Source organism: Aethalodelphis obliquidens, unplaced genomic scaffold, assembly GCF_003676395.1.
Source record: "Aethalodelphis obliquidens isolate GAN/ISIS:26980383/991018 unplaced genomic scaffold, ASM367639v1 scaffold45, whole genome shotgun sequence".
Classification (NCBI taxonomy): Eukaryota; Metazoa; Chordata; class Mammalia; order Artiodactyla; family Delphinidae; genus Aethalodelphis; species Aethalodelphis obliquidens.
The window spans coordinates 6,897,541-6,924,318 of NW_020837989.1; the positions used below are offsets into that span (position 1 = coordinate 6,897,541).

Consider the following 26,778-nt stretch of genomic DNA (forward strand, 5'->3'; position numbering starts at 1 on the left):
CTAGCCTCTTTTGGGGCCCAGCTTCTCCATCTGTAAAATGGACTAAGTGGGTATAATGGGGGACTGTGGTGAAGATGAAATCAGATGCCAAAGTAGCTTTAAGTTTTGTTCCTGCCACACAAGTGCCAGGGATTAAAATGATTCCATAGGCACAGATTTCCCTCAGTATGTTTCTTAAACATCAGCAATCTGATTCAATTAACTTCTAGCAGTTAACCGCAGGCGGCAGGCAGACGTTCCGAGACAGAAGATGCCCATGGGAGTTAGGATATAACCTGCGCTGGAAGAGGAAACCATCTTGGGTGCAGCGAGCCAGACAGGACTTCTTGAAAGACCCTAGTTTTAGTCCTTCCATTACTGTCCACCAGATACCTAGCCTCTGACTCTTAACATGGTCCAAACAAGGAACTGACCAAACACAACTATCTCTGGGATTTACTTTTTATTTTCCCTTTCTCCCCCATAGGCTAGCGTTTTCTGCATTTCCCTCTGCTAAAAGAAGTTCAAAAATGTGTTGCAGAGACAGTTATTTGGGAAGACTATGTCCAAAGTATTTGACTGGCACCAGTCTACCAGACTGTGCCCTGCACAACTCCAGGGGGCAGCGTTTACAGAGACGAAAATGTGAATGAAGCTCCTTGCAGATATGTAATATGCAGGGCCTACAGTACTTCCAAAGGCTGCCTTCACCCTTGCCAAACGCCTACCACTTTTATACACTAGAGGAAGACAAAAGCTTTGTTTTACCTCTGGCCAGGTAAAGTGTGCATAAGGCCACTATGCAGATTTGATCAGATTCCTCTGCTCGGTTCCTTCCTCATTCTCTCACAGCACGCTGGTGCTGGAAGCGCTCTCAAGAGAGCATCGGGTCCACTCCTCCTGTGAGGTGACAACAAAGAGGAGGGGCAAGTTACCAGGCTCATGGAGCCACTGATGGCAAAGGCAAGGCGGCCTTCCAAGACCCATGGCTATTCTCAAAACACTGACCATATACCACCAGCTGCTGCTTATCTGTTCATCAGTGTTTCCATCCTGAAGCAGATAAAAATAGTCCTGCATTTATTAGACCTTAAATAGAAACTAAGATTTATCCCAAGGCAGAGGTCACAAACTAGTAGCTAGAAGGTCAAATTTGCCACGCAAATATCTTTACGTTTTTAAGCAGTGTCTTAAAAGTCTGGAAGAAAGTGCCAGCATTCAAAAGTCACACTTCTAGTTTCACTCAACACATTGCAGCCTCTGGTCCCACTGGGTTCACATCCCACGTGGTACAGGCGCACTGCAAATGCCTGTAGGTAGGGAATGCATTCCACAGCCCCAGGCTCACTTCATCACACACTCCTCCTGCCTGGCCCCTGGTGTGCATCTGAATTAGGGTGACCTTCCTTGTGCCCATGGGCTCTCAACTTGGCACAAATGTCAGAAACTACAAGGACACAAAATCGGGCTCACCATAAAGAAGAGGTTCCTTGGAGTAAGGCCCTCTGGATGCGGCCTGTACACTAGCAGTGTACAAGCTGGGACCGCAGAGCCCTAGGGCGGTTTTAAGCCCCAGATGGGAGTGAAGAGGAACTCGCTTACATGCCCGAGTTTCTCGGAGCCTGTGATCTTGGCCAGGCTCCTCATCTCCCTCTATCTTCCCATGTTACCTCATTTGCTGGGCAGAAAGCATCTGGTCCTCGAATTTCCTGGCCAGCCTCATTACTCAGATTATTAGGAAACCTCTGTGAGCCTGACTGGGCAGGCACACTACCAACCTCCCTGGGCTCTAGAGTAACTATCAGATTTCCCCTGCTCCAGCCCCACGCAGCCCCAGGTGCAGTTGGGCATTCATTTCCTGCCACCTGCTGGCTCAAATAGGAATAGCAAGCTTTGGTCCAGTCATTTCTAGGGAATTTCCTTTCTCCTGGATACAATGTGAAATTGATCATCTTCTCACCAGATGAGGCCTCCACACCCCCATCCCATCCCCTCTCATGCTTAATAGATGAAGAAGGCAGAGAATAATTTTCCAAAGCTACACGGAGAGTTAACTTGGGCCACTCCCTGCATACCTGGAGCCCAGCGAGAAAACGTTTTCAAGCACCCACCCCACCCACCCCACCACAGCGAGGGGGGGCTATTTATACTGATAAGCAACAGAGTCGGAGCCAGCCCACTTCCAGGCACAGGGTCCAGTGACTTGGCCAGCCTCCCCCAACTCCTCTCCTCGGCTCTGGCACAAACCCTCTAGTTGTCGTCCCCATAGACAAGTATTGGTTGAGCACCGATCTGCCAGGCACTGGAGCCCATCTTCTTTCCCTCACTTGTGCAACATGGGTGTTGGACCAGATTCAGTCATTTGCAAAAGATTTCTTGAGCATTCATTGTATGTGTCAAATCCTCCTGGTGCTAGCAAACGTATGGATACCAAGGGGGTAAGGTTGGGAGTGGGATGAATTGGGAGATTGGGATTGACATATACACACTACTGTGCATAAAATAGATAGCTAATGAGAACCTACTGTACAGTACAGGGAACTCTACTCTATGCTCTGTGGTGACCTGAATGGGAAGGAAATCCAAAAAAGAGGGGATATATGCATATGTGTAGCTGATTCACTTTGCTGTACAGCAGAAACTAACAAAACATTGTAAAGCAACTATGCTCCAATTTAAAAAAAAAAAAAATCCTCCTGGCGCTAGGAATACAACCGCATTTAAATTTTAAAAAAAGGTTGGGAGGTGGGGAAGCTGGGATTGGAGAGGATATACAAGTAAACGTTTAGTCAACAAACATTGGCAGAGTTTTGAACTTCTGCCCAGGAAATATATTCATGACAGACTTTGCCTCTGACTTCATGGAGTTTACAGTCTAATGGAAGAGACAGACATTAATCAAGGAAAACAATGTGATAAGGGCTTTAAAATACAAAAAAGGAAAAAGAGGGAGGGGTGTAGAGGGAGTTTATGGAGCACACAGCAGGGACACCTAGCCTATCCCTGGGCTCAGGGAAGGCCTCTGAGTAGGAATTAGTTCAGGGAAAGAGAAGGAGATGGAAGCAGGGGTGGGGCTGGGAGAGCGCTCCAGCAGAGAGACCCACCTTCCCAGAGGCCAGAGTGAAAGAGGAGTGCAGCACTTTCCAAGAGATGGAAATATCACAGGGTGGCTGGAGCACAGAATGCCAGACGGAGATACGCAGACAGCACTGCCCAAGTCATCTAAGGCCTTGTCACCATGTAAAAGTTTTAATTATCCTCAAGTCAGTGGCAGCCTATTAAAAAGTTCTAAGGAAAAGACGACCAATAAGATTTATGTCATAACAACCCAGATGGGTTGGAGGGGGCGGGGGGGGGGGTGGAGATGGGAGGCAGGAGGGAAACTAGGCTAGACGTCATCACAACAAGCCCAGATGGGGACCCAGGATGGAGTGGCAGGTGCAGAGCTGGACAGGCACTGGGGCCCCTGGGCTCCATTTCCTGCTCTCTGCTGGCCCTGCCCCTCACAGGAACAAGCAGAAGACAGGGAGGCTACCTGAAGAGCTCTCGCTCTCCAGGATGGCAGAGTGAGCCCATAAACCCCCCAGAGCCACACACTGAATCAGCAGCCCAGCTGAGACTCTCAGCATGCCTCAGAGCTCACAAGGAAGGACCACAAAGCCGGACATGATGAGAGCAGACAAGAGTGTCTCCACGATCCAGATGAGGAACAGAAAAAGCGAGGAGGATCAGGGGAGCAGACATTTGGGTAGTGAGCATGAGGCAGGGAGGGGGCAACATGCAACACAACAGGCAGGGGTGCGGAGCATAGGGTGGGGGAGGAGGGAAGCTGCAAAGGTAAGTTGGAGCCAAATGATGAAGGGCTTGAATGATAACGTGATAAAAATCCAGAGGTATGTCTGAGGTCACACCTGCCAGGGATACAGGAACATGGAGGAAAGAAGCAGCTGTGGTGCCCTGGCTTGTGAGTGGAGGTGAGGCCCACAGCCCTTGCTCCCTCCTGGGCCGTTCACTCCCTCCCCCAACCTACGCACAGAAGACATTACTGGGGAATGGAGTGGGTGGGAGAGGGCAAGGAGGCAACAGAGGCAAAGCAGGGGATCTCTCCAAACTGTCCCCTGGATTTCTAACAAAACAGCGTTCAGAATATCCGCTCATCTATAACCTCTGATGGTCGAAAAACACCTTGAAGTAGTGGAGTGAATCTTATCCCCAAGTAAAGGAAAAAATGAAATTAAAAAACTCTTTGAGAGTCATGGAAGGAAGTCTTCCAAGCAAGTGACTTGCGTAAGGTCACACAGCCAGCAAATGATGGAGCAGAGACCTGAACACAGGTCTCCAGACTCCACGCTGCCCTCCTATCCCCTGGTTTGCATCTGTTTTGGTATGTGAGTGGCGCCCCTCTATAAGGCATAACTCCCCAGCCAGCCAAAGAGCCTTCAGGAGCCTGGAATGGAGGCAGGGAGAGCCAGATGGGCATGGCCTGGCCTCCCAGGGGAGTGCCTTGCAGGGAGGGTGCCCAGCCCCTGTCTTATTTTAAGTAGAGCCCCATGTTGAATCTGTTTCAGGAGGATGAGGCCGGAGAGGGCCGCTTCAACTTCTCTGCCTATGGGATGGGCCCAGCCTGCCTTCAGGCCAAGGATGGCATCTCGGTCAAGGGCACCAACAACAACACCACCACCAACCCACCTCCTGCGCCATCTAAGTCCCCGGAGGAGATGCGAAAACTCTTCATCCAGAGGGCCAAGAAGATTGACAAAATCTCCCGCATAGGCTTCCCCATGGCCTTCCTCATCTTCAACATGTTCTACTGGATCATCTACAAGATCGTCCGCAGGGAGGATGTCCACAACCAGTGACGGGTCTGGGATGGGGGGAGGCTGGGAGAGGGCAGAGTGGGAAGAGCGCAGGAATCTGAGGGCCGAAAAGGAGGGGATGGGAGGGAGGGGGCGCACACACAACCGTCTCCTTCTCTGCAATGTGTGCAATCCCAAATGCGGCGATGCATGACTCTTAGAATGTGGCACTATCTATTTAACCTCGGGTGGCTGGTGGGAGCGGGGAGGGAGGGGCTTTTCTAATACAGGAACTGAGGGGCCAGGGAGGACGGGGAGGGTTCGGGGTGGGTCGGAGGGAGTGGGAGAAAACAGCTTTCAAAAATTTGAGTCCGTGGGCTGTGCGGTTTTCCTGTTTGGAAGGAGCGTGCAGTCTGCCCCAGAGCAGAAGGGAAGCAATATAATATAGGATATATATTCATGCTTAATATTAATCCAAAACCACAAGAACAAAAGATTTGTTTCTTAACCTATCAGCCTAGTAACTGCTTAAATTTTTAAAGTCACAGAAGTGATGGACAATTTTTCCCAGAGTGGAAACAGTCACAAATAAGCTTGCTCTGGTGTGTGTCCCACATCACACCCCTCCAAACGCCATGCCTATCTTCAAACTGGCCCAGGCGGACTCATGCCAAAAAGCCATTCTGCCTCTGCTTCAAGAGGGTCGTGCGGCCCAGGCATGGGTAGTGGAAATGGGGAAAAGTGGAGAGAAGAGAAGGGTGTGACTAAAGAGATGGGACATTTCCGAGCCCCGAAGATTGAGAATCCATCCTCACGTCTCCAGGCTGAGGACCTCTCTCTGAGCTGCCCCTCTCTGAGCCCTCACGCTTCTGTGCTTCACCACCCACCCCACTTACCCTCCACCACCACCCAGAAATGGCCGCTGTGGTTTTTCTCATCATATTGCTAATATGCAATCTTTTTTATGGTTAAAAAAAAAGGTAATAATCTCAAGAAATAATACGCAGATAGACTGAGTATAAACAGATGCACTTTTTTCAGATGTCTATTTTTGGGGAGAGTCTCTGGAATTGCAAGTGGGTGTATGTTTGGGAAGGTGGGGTCCATAGGATGAAACAGATGCGTTATATCGTGGTTCTACAGAGTGAAGTTTTGCGAGGTGACAGGGTAGCAGTGAGGCTGCTGCCACTTAGATGTGTGTATACGGGTGGAAAGAGAGTAATGTTTATAAAGTCTGTTCATTATATTCTGACATTTCATATACCACAAAGAATGGGGGAAGCTTGGGGGGGAAGACCCCATTATATTTTTATAAGTCTCTTTTTTGTTTTCCTTTTTGGTGCTTTGTTTGGCTTTAACATTTAAGAACGTTAGTCAAACGTTTCTCTCTCCTTCTAACTCTGAAGTGCCAGAACTATCCAGATAGCTAGGGATATCGTGGGACAGTTCTGGGGGAAAAGGAGAGAGCCTGCGAAGTGAACTGCAGGGCGTGGGGGAGCCCGCTCAAGGACACAGATGTTCACAGATGAATTAGAGGGGAGCTCTGTCCAGCAGCCTCTGGCCCACCCTCTGTCAACACCACTGCACCTGAAACGACTGCACTATGGCTTGTGGCATCCTCCCTGCTATGGCCCGTGACCAGAATACTGGGGTTACATTTCTTTCTTTACACTTTAGAGGAAAAAAGTGGTAGGTAGCTGGTGAGACACAGCTGACAGTCAGTCGTACTGAGGCTTGGGGTTCACTTGTGCCTTTAGAGTATCCCCAACTTAGGGCAGGACAGAGATGAGACACTGGGAACCTTAACTCCTCCCTAAAGCACCTTCCCCAGGGGAAGTTTCTCCCATTCCCTATGCCCATAACTAATGCCCATAGAAGCCCAAAGAAGCAGGTTAAGACAAGATCCAGAGGTGACTGAGGTAAAGAAAATGCACTATGCAGCCGAAAAAGGATTTGGCTTTGTGGCTTTAATGAAAAAGCTGTTTACATCCAAGTTCCAAGGTTAACCAATCATTGCCTTCCCTTCTCTTGGCCTGTGTAGACCAGAAAACCAAACTGTATTCTAGCCGGAGGATGTGGGAGGGAACCCGGAATCCTTTTTTCTAAGAAGCATTGAGGAATGGGAGCCAAGTGAGTAGGAGTCTCTCATGTAAGACCATCCTTTTCCCCACCACTAACATGTGTCTGAAGGAGGAAAAGTTAAATAGAGGGACTTGAACAAATACTACCAGTTCAAGACTAAAATATCAGCCTTTGAACTGCTATTAGCACCTTTCATGAGCACTATATTCACTTTATTTAAGGGAGAGGGGAAAAAACCCTCAATTCTCAAGTGGTGCATGGGTCTCTGGAAAGGCTAACATCCCCTTTCACTAGCACTTTTTTCAATTTAGGGGGCAAATCATTTTTTAATTTAAAAAAATTAAAGAACCCATTCGCTCTACTTTACTCACTATTAGACTAAATTCAGAATGTCTGAAGTCTAGGTGATCAGGCAACAAATGCGCTAGGCCACTATCAGGAACTAAAGACAGTACCAATTGTTCTAAGACATTTTTCCTCCATTCAAACTGCAAAATCACACCGTACTCCTTGTATGAGGTGTCTGGAATCTCCTCAAGACAGAGAAATCACTGGGCCATTTGCCCAACCTGTGCTGGATCCTTGAACTTCTGCCACAATAATCAACCTCTGTGCCCACTGGGCACTGCCAGGTCTAGCTGATAGTACCCAACAGACAACAGAATCATCTCTCTGAGACACAGAGGGGATCTTCTCTCAGACTATTCCAAACACAGCATCTCTCATAGAAAGTAAATGTGAGCGGATGCATGACAGCAGTGAAAAGAAGAATGTGAATTTTAGTCCTGCCACCAATATGCTGGGTGACCTCGGGTAAACCACTAAGCTCTGGTTTCTCTAAATACATAATGGGGAGAGTGGTACAGGTGATTTCCACCTCCCTCCTGGCACCGACTGCTCTATGTGCTTGAACTGGTCTATAGGAAGTTCACACAACAGGAAGTTTAAGGTCACTTTGATTTCTGAACTCTCCGGTGGCTATGAATATACATATGCACACGTATATGGACACACACAATTCTTGTTGCCTTTCTTTGGACAATTTGCAGATTTGTTTTTCCTTTCGCTCCACTTTATCAAAGGTGAACAAATGTGGGGAAAGAACACCAATCATTATAATGCCAAAAATCCCATCAGGAATGAGGAATGGAGCATATGCTCAAGGAGAACACGTTATCATTAATGTGTACTGTAGTAAGGATTTAGCAACTAGTTACATGGATTTCATCATTACAGAAAATCAAACTAGGTAATTTAAGCCCAATATCTTTTTAGTTGGCTTTAACAAAAAGGGCAATACTTCCTTAATTTCCTCTTCAGTTTGTGCACAGAGGACATCATGCCTTGGGACTACAGATGCCAAGGGCTACAGTACAGAGAAAACTAATTTAGGTATAATGAGTGGTTTACTGGTTTTCAAACCCTTATGTATATAGACCAGTATTTATTTCTGCATGAAGGAAGAACTGGATACTGGCAGAGACGAATGGGTGATTTCACCCACCTCCCAAACTCCTAGGAGCCAAATTTAGGAGAAAGTGATTAAGCAGATAATAATACCAATAACTTCTTATCTATTAGTTTACAACATGTCTCATTTTTCAAGAGCAGCAAAATAAATGGCTCAGCTCTGCCATCCTCTGGTCCTTTCAAATATTCAAGAGTCCATTCTTGACTAACGCTACAGGGAGTGACTAAGGACAGGCATGAAGAGAACAAAAAATGTGTGTGTGTATATGTGAGAGAGATACCTTGAACTTAACTCTATTTTTAGTTTGTCTACAAAGACAAAAGGTCATTTGATCCGAATTATTTCTTCTTCTAAGCTGTCAATAAATAAGAAATGTACCCCTCTAAGAAGTTCACCAATATTTTTCATAGGCTACTTTTTTCATACTGGGGAGAAAATACATATGATGGGAGATGGTTCCTTTCTTTGAAAGTATGTGCTTTTATGAACGTCATTAAAAAGAGATGAGATGGTGTTTTGTGAGGCTCGATATTGATTGCAGAGTAGATTGGTGCCCCAGCTAAGCTGGTACCATCGCTGATAACAGTCTTGTGAAAATTAGATTTCTTAGTTAATTGCAACACACCAAAATTGAAGGAAGTTATCATGTCTGCAGTAAGTGCCTCCTTAGGAGAAGAAGCTGGCAAGCAGCAGGTACAATCTGCATCAGCTTTAGGACTGGGGTGGAGATCTGGATGTGCAGATATTCCCTAGTCTGGCTGGAAGCCCAGCCCAGGGACGATGAATACCACTCTGGAAGCTATCAGATTTATTCAACGAGCACCTTCTGCACATTCAGAAGGCTGCCCTCTACCCTAACTCTGAAGAGGCAGGCAAGATGAGGTTTCCTCTGTGAGCTATGGTTCTCAGGTTGACCAAAAGGTTTGCACTCTGAGGGGCTGGTAAGGTCTGCTGAGAAACAGACCAAACAGGGAACAGACCAAAAATTCTCTAGCAGGGAAAAGCTAAAATATAATTTAGCTGTTTTTTCTTCCACTAAGTCCCTTCTCTCAGAAACCAACTCCTGAAATTTAAATGAAGAACCCTCCTATTTTCCTGCAGCTCTAGGAAGCCAGAAACAGGAGCTTATCCTGACCAAGGAAGGAGTAAAAGACACGCTGTGTTTTGATTGAGCTGGGCTGCTCTTAACTACTTGTAGCACCGTGAGGCAAAGCATATGTTGCAAAGGCTTTGGTCTCAGAGTATCCTGAAATCCCAATGGATAGGAAGAACCTCCGTGGATAGGCTGAAATTCCTGTCGTAATGAGGAACTTTTAAAAAAATCCCTAAACACTGCCCTCCCCACCCCAGCCCAATGGTTAAGAGAATGAAAGCAATGACTTCTTTCTCACTGTCCCAGTTAAAGATCTCAGAATGTCAAGGAGAACGAGGGCAACGTGCCAGCACCTCTCCCAGGCCTGAGTAACCTAGAATCTTGAGGGCCCAGACTAGATGATGACTCCACCAAGTTATTATCCTGTTGTTTCCTTAAGGATTTCTCAGGCTGTAAACAGCAATGGCAGTAGATAAGTTTGCTCATACGTGGGTGCTATTTCATGCTGTTTTGATGGAGCTGTGTGGTTATTTAAAGCAATAATTAAGGTGCTTTATCATTCTTTGGAACAGCAAAGTGAGTTCCAAGGTAGCAATTATTGCCCAATAATTTTTAGGATCATTAAGGCTTCTTCAGCTAGCGTCCAGACCACTCCTTCTCCCTCTTCGCTCTCCACCCCACCAATGCCTCCTCTCACTGCCTCCGTCAGCATCCCTGTTTCATCAAGCTGTGCATCTTGTTTTGTGAAACCCAGCTCTGCCAGATATGCTGATGTATTTCTGAGGGGGTGGAGAATGGGATGCTAGGATGGGGACTAGAATGGACTAGTAGCTCCTGTCTCATTTGTTTTAAGGCTGTGATTTCTATTCTTCCTCTTGCATTTTGAAATTTCAATGTTCTGGAAAATTTCCACTGGAACACTGGGTCGAAAAGTCAAACCACAGAGAATGGCAAGCCAAAAATATACCCTTCAGAGAGCCCAGTGATGAAAATTATATTCTATGTCAGGCCATTAACCAGCTGTAGACCAACACCAGCTAATTAACCAACTAACTAATAATGGGGATGAAAGACATTCGCTGGCGACATACAGATTCCAAGCAAGATTGGGTCTTCCATTCCCACAATTGCCCTGCTTCCCAATTCCCCGCATTGCCTTGTTTTAGGGCTGCCTTTCTTCAGATTCAACTGTTTTCTTATGCAACTTCAAAACCCAGTGTTCTATTTAAACACACCTGCCTCCTGAAGTAGACAGAGGTCAATGGGAAGTGGGTCCTCGTTCTGGCGCTACCTCAGGCTCATCATGGAAACATGGGTAAGCTACTCCACCTTCCTTGGCCCAATCACCCCCCTGTAAAAAGAGGGAGTTGAAGGAGATTTATCACAGCCAAATTCTGGATACTTTGATGGGTTGAAGAAAAGAGCATACTGTGTGTTGTAAAAGGTTTCACTGTTTCCGCATTTCAGTGTCAGGCTTGGAACCCCATCCCAGGCCTGCCCAGAAGGCAGGTAGGAAGAAATTAAGAAAGAAGAGGGTCTTGGTCCTCAAGGAGATTACAATCTTACTTTTCCGGCAGTGAAAGTCTAGTTATTTCACAGTACTGATAAACTAGCTTCTCACCTGAGAATCCCATCCAACATCAGGACAATATTCCACTCTGTATTTTAGCATATATGTCCTGTGAAGACTGTACCCCATTTCCTATGGCAGTTGTCTGAATTCTCTCTGCCAGAGACTCTGGAAGGATCAAAGAGAAACGCATCAGAGCAGAACTTATGAAATATCCCTGGGGAAATAACTGCAATGACTCCAAGTCCCCTCCCAGCCTGTCCCCCCCACACCGTTTAATCATAACAAGAAAATTCCAGCAAGACTTAGGAATATTTTCCTCTGTCTCTATTACTCTAGTTCCAGTTACAGGCAGAAAAAAAATGGGACTGCTGCAGACCACTGGGGAGGTTCATCGAAATTCGTAACACTAACTAGGTTATACTAAGAAAGAGAAAAAATATTATAGCAAGTATGGCTGGAGTTGAGCCAGCCCTCTCCAATCGCCCCCCACCCCCAAACAAACCTCACCCTCACAGCGATGTTCCTGAAATTGCTTCCACACGCCTGTAGCTCCAACAAACACTCCTTATAATCAGAAAACACTGCTCCTGTCTTTCCCAACAGGGATGTGTTTATGGTTTATAGCAATAGAATCTCTTCAAAATATTTATAGGGTGACATTATGACAAATGATCTTCACTCTCCCTTCATCTGGCCCTGAAATTAATGAGAATATTGCAGATTGAACTTTTTTCGGGTTCCAAAGTTAAAAATAAATTAATAGATTTCGCATAAGATAATAAAATAGAAACCATAATGTTTCCATTAGGAAACCGTTTCCTACCCCTGCTCCCCGTCACCATATAGCCACTTCCTTCTTTGCCCCTGAAAGATTCAACCCAGGGATATTTAAAAAGACCTCTAGAATGGATAGATGTGTGATAAAACAAATACAGTGAAATGGTAGTTGTATAGTCTGGGTAGTTAATATAGAGTCACTGTAAAATTCTTTCCTATTTTCCCCTCAGTTTTCCTATCTGTAAAACAGAAGTACTGAATTAGTTGAGCCTGACGAGTTTTCCCAGCTGTAAAGTTTTTGTTGTTTTCTTTAAAGGCCACTTCTCCAGTTGCCTTATAGTTGCAGAAAAAACATAAAGACATCCCCAGACTCTAAGGTGATCCCACTCTCCCTTTTCTCCTCTCAGCTTTTCTCTCTAAACCCACTTGTGATTTTCCTGGTGCACTGGAAAAGCCACGAGCTTCAAGTTAGAAGGCTGAAACGCAAGTAGGCAAGTGATCTTGAGCAAAACCATCACCTCTCCAGCCCTCAGTTTCTATATATTTGGGGATAATGTTCACATCACAGACCCACTGTCTCGATAAAATGACATAATGAATGCTAACTCCACCCCCTTGATGTAAACCGTAGAGCATTTCCATTATCTCAATCTCTCTGAAGCTCCTTATCACTTCTTCCTGTTTGCCAGAAGAGGTCACCAGAAATCTTTCTTTCAGAATTGAGGCTGGCTCCCAAAGGGCTAAATCCACCCGCCCTGCAGAGCAGCTGATTCAGTGACACTGCATGACTAGCCCCAAGGATTCTCACTGGCGAATTACACCACACTTGCCTCAGAGCCTGAACACACACTGAGAGACCTAAATTCTAGAACCGATTCCACTTACCAAGCACCTGCATCCCTTTTTCCCATGGATACCATGAGTACCAGCTAAATAGAAGCACCATATTAAGCTCTGTGAATAGTGGTCACTCATACGTAGACCATTAAGAGATTATGAGCAAACCTTGAATATCGCAATAATATTGTTGAGCACCTACTGTATGTCAGTCTCTTTAAATTATATAACTTATAAATTACATAATTCTCACAATGGCCCTAATCCTATTTCTCCTTTTATAGATCAGGAAACGGCTGCTCAGAAAGCTTATGTTACTAGCCCAAGTCACAGCCTTGCGGAAGTTTCACATCATTGGAACAGGCATGACATGTTGACCTCATCTGTTTTTGACTTCAACAAATTACTTCACTCTCTGTGACCTTAGTCACCTGCCTGTAAAAAGCTCTTATCTTCCCAAATTGTTGAGTATAAAATCAAGTAATTGATGTGGTAGTTTACATTAAAATAATTTAGTTTAGTTTACATTAAAAAGCAGTATATTGAAGAGACATTAGTTTAACTCAAATGTATCTTCTAACTGATAAAGCACATGGTTCTTTTTGCCTAGGTACATTCCAATACACATAAATCTAACCTCCTGTAACCTGTTATGTGCCAAGGCATACTATCTTGTACTAGACTGGAAATCAAACATCTTCTAGATCAAGAACCAACCAAGACAATCCTTGGCCTTCCTCTTCTCAGAACTTGGTAATGAACAATGAATATAAATCAGCCCACCTTAAAAGGCTGAGAGCCTACTAATCCAGTTTTTGGTACATGAAGGATTTGGAATTGATATGGGGCCATTTTCTGGCTAAAGGAATTGTGGAGGAGAGCAAAATGAGTAAACAACAGGGCAGAACGGGAATAAATGGCATTTGGGGGACCACGAGAACTCCTTGTCTGTAGTCTTGCATGAGAGGTCACTGTGTCCTGGAATGGCTTGGATTTGGCTGGACTCCTGCGTAAGGACTAGAACTTTTCTGAAAGTCTTTCCTAAGTCTAGAATCCCTCTAAAACAGTCACTCAACTAAGAACCTACTACAAACAATACAAGGCATAGGAACCACAGATAAGCACCATCCCTAACTACAGAACTTATATTTAGTGAAGTGAGATGTGATATGGATAGGAATAACTAATTCAAGAGAAGATCTCATAACAGATGAGGCAGAGAAAGAATTCAGGACAGGTCTCTTGGAGGATGGGACATCTGAGCTCAGACTCTAAACAAAAAACTATTTTCCACAGCAGTTTACTTTTTAGATTTATGTTAACTGTAGTCTCACCCACCTTTGAAAGTGTTAAACACAAGGTAACCACTTCCCCCAAGCAGCTGCGGAGGTAAAGACGGAGCAACTGTTTATATGAGGTACCACAGAAACAAGAGTATTACAAGTGGCAGCCTGACCAATGTTCCAATAAAGGAGGGCCTTCTAACAGCTCTTGACTCCTATCCAGGCTCTGGAAATTAAGTGGGAAAATAAAATCATAGGTAAATATGTGGACGTAACCCTCCCCCACACACTCAAAAAATATATATTAGTAAGCTACTGCTTGTCTCCAAGTCCTTTTGTTCCTGACTTAACAATCGCCTAGGTAACTTGATGTGTATAATCTAGCCAGACCAGTTCATGGGGGTAGGCTTCTTCTTACTACATTGCCGAAGTCCCTTTTGGCCTCATCCATGACACTTCAGCTGCATCAAGTTTGGCGTCTGGCCTAACAGAACCATCAGCTACCAGCAGTGACACCAGAAAGGTCTTGGCGACCGCTCTGAGGACCAGGGCCACTCCTTCTGTGCAGCTCTGGATGCTGGTGAGCAAAGTGGCGCTCTGAATGGACCCTGTTTAGTGACCACAAGTCAGGTTCAGCGGGTCTCCTGGCAACTGTTAAGTACTTGCCTTTGGATGATTTTTCAAAATGTCTCAGCCTAGAGAAAGCAGCTTAACCCTTCAAGGTTTTAGCTGAAAGCTCAAGGAGGAGGTTTCAAAAGAAAGTGTCATAGCCAGGGCTAGAATGTACATATTCTGTGCAGGTTTTCTATCAGCTTTGTGTTTTTAACCTCCCTGCACCTGCCTGTCTCCACCTACCTGCTCTTTATTAAATCTACTGTGGCAAGACAGTGTACAATGAAAGCAGGGCATCAGAATAAAGCAGACCTTCTTTTCCTACATCACAGGAGGGGCTAATAGAAGTACCAAAATACTTGGTACTTACTAATAAGTAAGCAGCTTGGTACTTACTAAGAAGTACCAAAATACTTGGTACTTACCAATACTTGGTAATACTTACTAATGTGAAATGCAGGAAATACGTGACAAAGGAGGGTACCACGGACCATGCAGAAAATAAAACATGATATGTTTCACGGCTTAAGAGCCATTTGAGCAGTAGCAAGATTAAAAAACATGGGAGATTTTGACGGATGGTATGAGTATTCCAGCAGAAGGAACATGAGTAAAAAATATGGAGGTAAATAACAAGAGGCACAATATAAGGCACAGAGACTATCCATTCGGCTGAAGTCTAATGAACGGTAGGCATGTTTGGAAAGACAGACTTGGAATGCATCAGGACAACCTTAAATGTAGAATAAAGGGTCAGGACTCTATTGAGTATGTCAGTTCTCAAAGACAGACCAATAGGATACTCCCTCATGGTTTGCAAAGCAGTTCATCCAATCCCCTCTCTCCATTAACTGATACTTCCAGCCTAATTCAAATTTACCTGTACTTTGTTGCAGGGAACTTGCCTTTCCCTTCATCTCAGCAGCAGATATAGTTAATACCCACTAGAAATTCACATCTTCTAGGACATCATCAATTCAAGCCAAGTATTATGCATTTAGTTTGTGGTAGGTAGGCACTAGAAAGGGGACAATAAAGGTACAGTAGAGTCATGGTTCTACATTCAGCTCACTATTCTACAGTGATTCTGAAAAAAGTTACTTCTAGAGTTTCTTCTTTTGTCAAATCTCAAACCAAGGCAATTCTTAGTACAATGTAGCTATTTGCAATGAAGAGATTGTGATCCTAGTACTATTACATTTTGTTGATCTGAAATATTAAACAGAGATGACCTAGAAGAAAAGAATAATCTAGCATGTCCTTTTTATTTTCAGCTGTAACTAAAATGATTCTCCCAACCCAAAGAGCATCTATTCAAAGGACGAAATCATGACTATAAAGTAAAAAGGGTACGGAGCGTGAAAATGTCAAATATGAATAGAAAAAAAAAAACAGACAAAACGTAACTGGTTTTTAATAAGTCACTGCTTGTGGAAGTATGTAAAAAGAATAATTTCTTTCAGAATGATTTGCCTTTCTTTAGAAAGAATATTTTTGGGAAAGAGAAGGTTAGTATTACCTATCCTAGTAATAGATGAAAGACTGCCCCACATCTTTTTTAGAGTGCTTATATATCAAATAATCAATTTGCTAAACTGTTTTTTCCATGTTAGATATATATTTCTACCACATTTAAAGGTGTACTACGCTCAACATGCCATTTAGCCAGAATAGTATGCAAGAGACAAAAAAATTGGACATTCCCACAATGCATTTCAGAGTATTTAAAATTCAGACTATTTCACATTTTAATGGTTCAACCTTCCAATACGTGATCCATTATGATATTTTCAGCATAAACAACAGTTAAAATGAGATGAGTGAATTAAATCCCAAAGGGGTGTGTCTTGCTACTTAGTATACTGGACACAGATTAAATACCTACCCAATGTGATTCTTGCACATATTAAACAAAAGTACAACTTTCTCAAAAAAAAAAAAATTTTTTTTAAAGCAAGTTAAATAGCCGAGTTCTACTTTCAAGACAAACATACCAAGGACCTCAGCAGCCTCCAAATAAGTTTGAAAAACGACACAATATACATCTTCCCTGCTGTAATTAGACTTGAGGTGTACAACATGAACTACAAAGTGACCAAGACAAAACTCTTAACGCTTTTAAGCCTCTCAGCAAGGTTGCCAAAGGGGATCCACATGTCTCATTGTCTGGATCAGTCCAAAAGTGCTGTATCTAGAACCCATGCAAATTACTGCAATGTAAATAACTAGTGTCAGTTTGGGTGAAACGCAGTTGGAAAGGATACTGACTGCTCACTTTCTAAGTGTTCAAAACATACTAAAGTGCTCCCAAGTCACACATTATTTGGTCCTCTCCCAGAACAAGCCATTTCCAGAGACCTCATTCTCAAACTTGACTGACCCAGGGAACCCACGGGAGGAGACGAATTACCTTGCAGCCACAGTTGTTGTGAATACCCTGGGCCCTACTTGGAAACTGGCCCATAAAGAATTGGGGACGAACATGACTACTTGATATCCAATTCACAGCTAAGACAACACTAATGAAAAAGCAGCGTTAGACTGATCTAAAACACTCCAAAATGAGTGGTAACATCATCAAATAAAGGCTCAAAGTCAGTCACTGTATTTTACTTACATAATTTATCTTAGATTTAATTTTTTTTTGTTTTTGGACAATTCATCCACTAAAATGGGCCAGTCTCAAGAGTTGCCCCCCAACCTTGCCAAAGCAAATGACTTCTGCATAACTGGAAGTCATCTCCAAACATCTGCCCATGTTTTCCCTATTTTACCCATTTGGTATTTGCACAAAAAATATGCCCTTTGTCTTAAAAGTTGCCTGACTTGATGTTTAGGCAGAAGAGCAAATCCCATGTTACGATATTTCTGCAAGTGATTTTACATTTCCTTTTTTCCAAAAAGGTAGCTGCCAACTTAAATGTATGACACAGTGGGGACAGAAGTTGATTATTAACTTTCAACAACTCCAGGGGTCGTTACCTGAAACCTCACACTTTGGTTCATTACACTTTAACTATTCAAAAAGTTACCTTAACCCCAAAGAACAAAAAGGCACTGTTTAGTTCTTCAGGTCACAATGCCATCATTGGCTACACAGTCTGTTACAGCTAAGACAAATGCAAATTACAATACTTTGGCGAGATGTAAAAACTATGCTGGGCTGGGCAGTGTTAGTTAAGCTACGAAGTGCTTGATCACCCATGATGGAAGAGGTTCAAGATGATTCATACTTCCCTGTAAGAGACTACGAAAGTCACGAGCCCACAGAGCAGTAACTGACAGTTGGCCAAAGTAGAAGACATTTCTAAGTAACCTGGGGACATCTTAAACAATTAACTGGCCTGGAAATTTGGGTGAGGATTAGTCACAAAGCTCCTCATCCTCTCCTGGAAGAAAATGTGACAGTATGCCTTTTCTATGGAAATTTCTTTGTATATGTGTATACACTTGGTATGGCCTTAATGCTGCAGTTAAGGATTTGTTTGGCTACCACCTTAAGCAGCATGTTAAGCAATCGCTTCCTACTGTACCTTTCTACTTCTCACTGGACTCTTCACCTTGAACAACCAATTAATTCCCCTTTGTCCCTGATTCTTCCCCATTTTTTGCATGAAGTCATAAATGTTATGGCAGTTATTTTTTGGCTTGTTAAAAAAAATCTATTTCTGCAGTTTGAAGATGGAATGTAAAATTTCTGTGATACATGTATATAAAAATATATTTATTGAACCATCCATATACACATATCCATGCTGATTCCAATGGAAAAAAAATTAAAGTTTTTCTGAAATTTTCCCTGTGGTTAACTCACAGTTGTTACTAGTTAACCGACTTTATATTAGGAGAACTTTTGAAATCTCCCCATTACCCGAGAGGAACCTACATATCATCTGGAAAACATCATTTCACTTAAGACAAGGCTTTACGCTGTTCATTCAAGATATATTTATTGATAGGTGCTATGGGAGATACAAAGATGACTCAGACACAGATCCTGCCCATAAGGAGCTTACAGTCTAGTAGGGAGGATAGAACACATACATGGGATACATGGTCAGAGCTAGGTTTCAGTAAGATGTATCTAATATCATGTAGAAAGTAGGCTGGGAATAAGAAGAGGTCAAGGAAGCTGAGAGGCCACTGAAATTATCTAAGTGAGGAGGAAGATGTGAAAGACTGCTGAGGTAGAACTGACAGGACTTAGCTGGACACTGGAGTAAGTAAGGAAACAAGAAGCAGATGACTAAGACTGAGTCTAAGGTGACTAAGACGTAAGTCTAAGGTGACTTAGACTTATGGCATGGGTGATGACAAACTGAGAACAGAGTAGGTTTGGGAATTGAAATTTGGCGCATACAATTCTTGTGCATAGACACAAAGTGCCCAGGATATACTGCGCACAATCAGAAAGAAATAGCTAAGGGCCCAGACCGGGGATGGAAGTACTTCAAAATGACCAGTGACTTCCTCCCTCCTCTGCCCACCCCTCAAAATTTCCCAACAATCCCCTCCACTATGAAATGCACAGGGCCTATAATTTACTGAATTAAGTCTGGTCTCTAGGCATGCCTCCCTTGTGAGAAAGAAAACAGAAATACATTAATTTATTAATTGAGTGAATCATCATTTACGGATGCTTTCATGTACCTCCAGGAGGAAGGAGGAATAAAGAGATTAATCCTCAAGTCCTTGTCCTCCAGGAGATTATGGTCTCATAAGGTAGGTCTGTTCTAATTCTAGGTTGAAGGGGTAAGTTATTAGCTAAGAGAAAGGTATAAAGTATTCTAGGAGCACATTTTAAAGTGAAGGTTGGGACAGAATTTCAAACAGGAGGGACAATGTGTAAGGAAAGTAGATGAGAATAAATTTGTTCCTCACTTCAAATTCTGCACAAATCAACTCCTAAAAGGGGGCTACCCTCTCGTAAGACATCTTTTCTCTTAGGGGAGAAAAAAAAAAAAGCTCAAACTAGGCCTTGAAAAAAATGGCTTTGATGGTAAGAGATTTGGGAGAGATGGGGGTGGTGAGGAGAATGCAGATGCAAGTCTATCTTCAGGGAAGTGAAGGCACTTGAAGCCACGGAATCAGCCATACCTGGCTTGTTAGAGGAACCGTTAAGTAGTTCAGCATGGCTGGAGCATCCTTTCACGAAGTACAGGGAAAATCAGTGGAAAGGAAGATTAGGACCCTGATTCAAACACGGTGCTGCCAGGCACTGAACAGGGTACATGCCTAAGACCAAATTGCTGCCCCTTAGGAGCTTACAGTTATAACAATACAAGGTGGAAAAAGCACCACAATGTACAGAATGCAAAATGCTGAAGGATTTAGGAGAAAATTACAGCTGAGTTTCAGCTATTAACACATTAGGATACCCAATAGCTTTCTGACAGCTAGTAGTAAACCCATCCCTGAGGGGAACACAGTTAATGTCCTTACTGACAACAGGCCCTGGTAGAATTGGGCATTAAAACAGTTCTAAGAAAACAGAAAACTTGGGTATGAAAATGGAGCTAATGAAGCAACGGAGTAAGCATATAAAATGTGGCTCCTTCCCTTTTCTCCCCACATGCTACCCTTTAACAGCTCTGGCTTACAGAGCGAACATAGGGCAGGACTGGCAATTCCCGAATGTGCTTTAAGCTGACTTGAAACTCTGTACTAGTAATCTGGGCCATCTATCTTTTGAAAACTTAAGGGGTTATACAAATCACCTTAGTCCTTTCCAGCACTAATATTCTAAGAATTACAGGAGTCTCCTGTTTCTTGTGGTAACCATCAGTATGGGAAGAAAAACTTTATGGAACTATTCTGATGTTTCTCACTTAAAATTATGATTTTTTTCTTTTATATAAACCGTAAATGATTCCTATCCCATCAGCTAAGTTCCATGCCCACCCCACTCTTCTTCAAAACCAACATCTACCTATACGAATTTATTTTTAACATCATGTGTTCTGCATAATCTAGAGTGTACAGTGAATCTTTAAAGAAACGAAGTCCCTTCTTCTTTCCTACATCCTTATGTCTTCATTTAAAAGGCCCAAATCAGGGTATATACGCTCCTCATAAAAACATTTAAGAATTTAAACCAAACCCAAAGTCAAACAGGTGACAACAAAGCTTAGGGAGATTATCAGTAACCAAAGTGGTTAATATAGCAGTAGTTAAAACTGTTTATATACATATTAAATGATACAACCATCCCTCTAACTACAACCAATAATACAGGCAAACTTCCCATAAATGGGTTTCCGAAAAATAAATACCTGCTAAAGTAATTCAACAGTGAATTTTTGGTAAGCATTGCTTACTTTTTTAAAAAACAAAAACACATTGGATACGAGTCCCTTAGGAATCTGTGACACTGGACATATTTCGAAGTAATAAACACATATGGATTTCTGTAACTATTCAGGTCACATGGTTTATGGAAGTAAGAGGAGAAATGATTTCTAATACTATTTTATTTTCCTCTCACTGGGAACTAGAAAAAGCTACCAGGTTCAAGTGGAAACTGGAAGAGAGATCGACTTCAAAAGTCATGCAATCAAAGACAGAGGCTTCCCTGGTGGCGCAGTGGTTAAGAATCTGCCTGCCAATGCAGGGGACAGGGGTTCGAGCCCTGGTCCAGGAAGATCCCACATGTCGCGGAGCAACTAAGCCCGTGAGCCACAACTACTGAGCCTGCGCTCTTGAGCCCGCGAGGCACAACTGCTGAATCCCGTGCACCGGAACTACTGAAGCCCGCATGCATAGAGCCTGTGCTCCGCAACAAGAGAAGCCACCGCAATGAGAAGTCCGCGCACCGCAACGAAGAGCAGCCCCTGCTCGCCGCAACTAGAGAAAGCCCGTCCGCAGCAAGAAAGACCCAACACAGCCAAAAATAAATTTAAAAAAAAAAGGAAAACAACTTTGATTCTAAGCCAATACATAAGCATAATCATAAGCAAAACTGGTTAAGGGCTGTAGGCCACCTTTAATCAACTTCTCACTCAACTCAGGCCATTATGAAAGACTGCTTCATGAGAGCATGAGCAAAGCAGTCTAATTTCAGCATCATCCTAAGTTAGATACATACCTACTAAAAAGAATGAAAATAAAAGTTTTATCTCACACGTGCCACCATTTCTTCTTTAATTCAGTCTAGCAAGAGTTCACAAGCCTATCTATGGTCCCCAGAACCTCGATATTAAAGTAAACAAATTCTAAAAGGTATTACTACCTTAAAACCACAAATCCTTGTTTAATTATCTACTACAATATGGCCATTACTTGATGAGCAACTTTAACCTACAACCCCATCCCACATAAGACATTGCTAAGTTGCTAACACACTCTTTAAGGTTTCTAAAACATTTGCGAAAGTACCTCTAACTGTCCACTGCCCATCTGTGGTATATTATATTAGGCAGTTAGCTAGAACCCCAATTTCAAATAAATGCTGAACTTGCTTCTTTTACAAGGTTCAAAATTGCTAAACTGAAACTTCAACAATTATCTAATTTGTATGCAGTTCCTGCACAGATTCTTTCAAGTAGCACAAAAATAAAACTTTAATATAAAAGATATTTTTAGATCAGTAGATTTGACAAATGCAATCATTTACTTAAAATAAGCCACAACATGAACAATGGTCTACAAATTTAAACCTCATAGAAAGAAATTTTCATATGGATTCGAACAAATTGTTTTCTATAAAGTGCCACGTTTTCCACTAAATCATTCAACTCTACAAAGGTTTTCAAATATAAAAGGGATGAAGAAAAGCATCAGAGGATGGCAGTTATAAGCAAAACACAACTGTTATAAACTCATCTGTATGATGCTGATAAAAATATTACTTCCATATCTAGATTAAATTGTATCAAATGTATTATCAAACCAGATGAGAAAATAATCTTGTAACTCAATATTACTGTGTTACCATACAGTCTGCAAAGCCCTACAAAATCAATGTTTATGCATCTACTTTACCCTAAAGGAAATGGAGAACAGTAATGCTAACCTTGATCCGAATGTTTGCAGACTCAAGTCTCTATACTGTAGTTATTTCATGCCCTATGCCCCTAATGTCATTCAAATATAAATAGGTAGGCATTATGGTTTTAGAGAAAAAGCAAGAGTTTTGGAAGCCAATCTGCTCCTAAGCTACATGGATGACTTTGAGGCCTCTGATGTCATTTCTTCATCTATTACTTTGGGAGAAATCGCACCTAACCCACAGGGTTATAGTTGTGAAAATTTAGTTGTCTAACCTAAAACTAAAGTGCAATTCAACTAACACTGTGGTAGTAACCTACTCATCCAAAGCCAAATAAGTATTTTTGCATTATCCATTTCACCGCTCCACAGCAACAGCTCAAAAAGTTGAGAACACAGGAGACACAAGTAAAGCCCAACCTCAGCATAAAAGCAAACAAAATTATTTTTGTACAACCAAGATCTATTTATTTTCAACAGATCTTAAAAGAGACCCACTGAACCAAACTAGTCTTACCTAGCTAAAATATTCATGGGTGAATTAAACTCAGTAAAGAACTGCATGTTGGGCCATTCCTACAGATGAAAAATTATGTTGAATGTGATGAGTTGATGCTGTCTACAAGAAAATCTTGCCCTAATCTATTTTATTTTCACTCTTTAACTGTGAAATATGTGAATATATGTGTATCTAGGGTGACATGTCTATTCCATCAGCAATAATGTAATCGATGATAGCTGGATACTTAATAGTGTTAACCATGACACTAAATCCTATTTATAAAGTCCAATGCTAATCAAAACACCATAATATCCCAATTATGATAACTTGAAATTATTGAAGCAATCTTTTCTTTTCTGAAATTATGCAGTAATCCCCTGCAATAAATTACAAGCAGCATCTAGTACATTGCTACTACCTCTCCAAATTAAAAATAAAACACACAATTGGTACAGATAAAGGAAAGCTGAGATTATTACTTACAGTAGTTGTTACTATAATTCCTGAGAGAGATTTACTTGCTAATTTGTTTATTTTTCTGAGGCTCTATTTCAGAGGAAGGACAACTTTCACTGCAGTTGCCCTAGTCCACCATTCCACCCACCATGAATTATAGGAGTAGGGACTACCTGTGTTCTCAATGGGGTTGCTTCATTTTCAAAGGGCACTTGGCACCACTGGCCCCCACCCAGCAAACCCTAGATGCAGGGTACGCATCTCCCTCTACCCCCAACCCACCAAAAATCCCACACATTTCTGCATGTCCTCTAGGATATAGTAACAGCCCCAAGTTGAGAAACACTGCACCTAGTTAGTGCCCTTAAAGCTCTGTTCTAAGGAGGAAGAACTTTTTGAAATGTACGGTTTAGTATTCACTTATGAAAAATGGTTTCTAGGTTATCTATAATTTATCACCAAACACTTACTGCAACTCAATTTTTTTCTCAAAAATAACTCAGGCTAAATTTTCTTCTTTCTACCACAAGCTTAATATAAGCTACGAAAGTACAAGCTGAATTTCTTCCAATTATCACTGGCCTGGGCCAAATGAAGTGGTTACCAATTAGTTATTTAAACTGACCCAAAACACAGCCATGTGACTCAGTTATAAAAGTTTCTTTATGTGAAAGAAATGTTGCCAATTTTCAAATATTTGAGGTACTGAGGGTCAACTGATAACATCAAACTTCATTTTAGTTTAAGGCTACACCCTTCAGCAAACCTAGAGTTTCCCAGTAACAGCAAAACAAACATTCCTATTCCTACTAATATTCTATCCTCAAACAATAGTCCTAAAGATGAATACTGTTAAGAAAACAAATAAGTTAAACTTGACAAGCTCATTGCCCTTCGATTAATGACAAGTTATCATGCAAAGGCTTGCTTCACAAATGTGTAAACAAAACCTTCACCCATCTCCCTAAGAGCACTCAACAGTAATATACTATGCAAAACGAGTATTAGTCTATATTGCCAGATTAAATTTTCTTCCAGAAACATTTTAATAAAAATTGGCCATTTCTGGGCTTCCCTGGTGGCACCGTGGTTGAGAGTCCGCCTGCCGATGCAGGGGACGCGGGTTCATGCCCCGGTCCGGGAAGATCCCACATGCCGTGGAGCGGCTGGGCCCGTGAGCCATGGCTGCTGAGCCTGCGCGTCCAGAGCCTGTGCTCCGCAACGGGAGAGGCCACAACAGTGAGAGGCCCGCGTACCACAAAGAAAAAAAAAAAAAAAAAAAATTGGCCATTTCCAAGAAACACTCACTGCATGCCCACCAATAAAAGGGAAGCATAACAAAATAGAAAATTTACCATATGGCTATGATTTAAGAAAAAAAACTAGTGCACACTCAAGCACACCAGCAAAGTCCAATATTAAAGTCACATTCTTTCTTACGGGCCACGATTAGGATTCTGAAGAGACACTGAAATAAAACTTAATACAAATGCTGAACTACTCAGGTCAAAGGACCTCTACAGAAGCATCTGACCTCAAAAGCATTCCAGTTTGAGACTCAATTTCAGAATAAGGCATAACAAATGAACACAAGACATACAGGGTGAAAGAGGGATTCTATAATTCCCAACATACTCTGAACCTAATAGAACAAATCTAAGTTTATTTTTTTTATTATTATTTTTCTTTTAAACAATTGCCAAGACTGGAATCAAAGATAAATAGAAGGCACAACAGTTTTGCTCTGGTTTTGTGTTATTCAGATTTTTGAAATTTTTTGGGGTCTTTTTGGTTTTTTTTTTTAACAAATACAAATTAAACATGAAAAAACTCTACTTCAAAAAAAAAAATCTAACAGTTCAAGAAAAGCTTATCAGTTGCATTCTAGACATTTAAAACCTATCTCACAGTTTAAATTTCAATGGTAAAAACAGGTTTTGGAACTGTTCTGCAACCACGTATCCAAAGAAAAACTCTACTAACACCTTTTATTCAGTTTTTAACCATACCAGAGAGAATCTAAATTGTCAATTTTTCCAACGGCAATTTTTCCACACCAGAAGGTAGTTATGACTCTCAAAGAAGAGACAATTTGGGTTCTTCCTGCCTTCAAAATGTTTATCAAATCCTGTAATTCTCACAGGCTTTTGAAACATGTAGAAAATAAGTAAGAAATATTCCAATGAATGAAACATACCAAATGTCAGTAATAAGCAAGACACATTCCTTTGGGGAAACTGTTAAAAAAAAATCCAGTCTATATGCAAATAAAGCAAGGAAACGCAGTCTTTTTTTTTTCTTCTTTAAAAATCCACTTTTCCTAAAATATCATTCCACAAAACTGGAAGTGAAGGACTAAAAGGTGGAGGGGTGGGGGTGAGAGGGGAAGGAGCACGCACCAGTAACACAAAAAGTAGAATTGTACAAACTTAAGCAGTTTATCATAGACTAGGATCAGATTCCAAGATACCAAAAGGTTGGCTGAAGAAATCACCATTCTGTGGGAGCTAGGGTTTGTACTGCTGCCTGAAGATCGGTGAAGAGCAATTCACTGCCTTGGAGCAATGCCCCTTCCCACTCCAAATCCTGGTTTCTGCACCATGCCTCCACGGGGTGGGCCTCTCATCCCACCACCCAGCCCACCTCGAGGGCCTCCAGGTCCCCGAAGGCGGTTATCTCGGCGGTCTCCTTCCCGGGCGGCTCGAGTCTTCTTTTCTTCCACATTCAGACGGACCTCACCTCTGAACATGATGGGCTGTAAGAACCAAGGTGAACAGACTTACAGAGTGCTTATGGGCTACTGACTACCAAAGACAAAACAAAGCTATAAAACCAAGACAAAACAAGGAACCAGCAGGTTACAAATCACCTACGTGCTCACAGCGCAGTTTTTTGTCTCAAACTCAGAACACATAATTTTCCCACTAACAGATACATGGAAAAGCAGTTAGGTATGCAAGCTAGTTCAAAAGTCAAAAAGTCAATTGAAACAGTGCAGCAGAGTAACTCTCTTTGTACTTATTAAAGCACATCTTATATTCCCACAGAATTATATAAATAGAATATAAATAAAAATTGCCACCTTCTCCATGGATTGGGAGGCTTAGAATAAAATCCCATCATCACCTAATGTGGAAAGACTTTGCTGCACATGTTTATGCAAAGTACATATATGTCTCAAAAACATCATGAATTTCATCTAAATATAATCTTAAAATGCTATTTGCCTGAACAGAATTTGGGAAAATACTGAAGATACTAAAGATACCAGATCTTAGTGCAGGAAAAAAAAGAAACTTCCCACTATGTCTTGGCCTTTCTTTTTTGCCAA

General features: G+C 42.2%; 2 protein-coding genes and 1 long non-coding RNA gene across 5 annotated transcripts in view; 1 reads left to right on the top strand and 2 right to left on the bottom strand.

Moving 5' to 3' along the window:
• The window catches only part of GLRA1 (glycine receptor alpha 1), a 51,137-nt gene extending 46,142 nt beyond the window's left edge, over positions 1–4,995 (top strand). Inside the window, exon 9 of the mRNA XM_027081392.1 lies at positions 4,524–4,995. Coding sequence (XP_026937193.1) covers positions 4,524–4,838 — 315 coding nt within the window. The 3' untranslated portion in view covers positions 4,839–4,995. The remainder of the gene's footprint in view (positions 1–4,523) is intronic.
• A 1,730-nt stretch (positions 4,996–6,725) lies between these two features.
• On the bottom strand, positions 6,726–24,574 carry LOC113606829 (uncharacterized). 3 transcript variants are annotated; one of them, XR_003427707.1, is made up of 4 exons: positions 15,384–24,574; positions 11,502–11,690; positions 11,043–11,159; positions 6,726–10,772 (listed from the first exon to the last, which is right to left on the bottom strand). It is a non-coding gene; the product is annotated as an uncharacterized LOC113606829 (long non-coding RNA). The 3 variants fall into 3 exon arrangements; XR_003427708.1 differs by adding an exon at positions 13,947–14,117 and having other exon boundaries at positions 6,726–11,159; XR_003427706.1 differs by having other exon boundaries at positions 6,726–11,159.
• A 516-nt stretch (positions 24,575–25,090) lies between these two features.
• The window catches only part of G3BP1 (G3BP stress granule assembly factor 1), a 31,630-nt gene continuing 29,942 nt past the window's right edge, over positions 25,091–26,778 (bottom strand). The window contains exon 12 of the mRNA XM_027081487.1: positions 25,091–26,202. Coding sequence (XP_026937288.1) covers positions 25,996–26,202 — 207 coding nt within the window. The 3' untranslated portion in view covers positions 25,091–25,995. The remainder of the gene's footprint in view (positions 26,203–26,778) is intronic.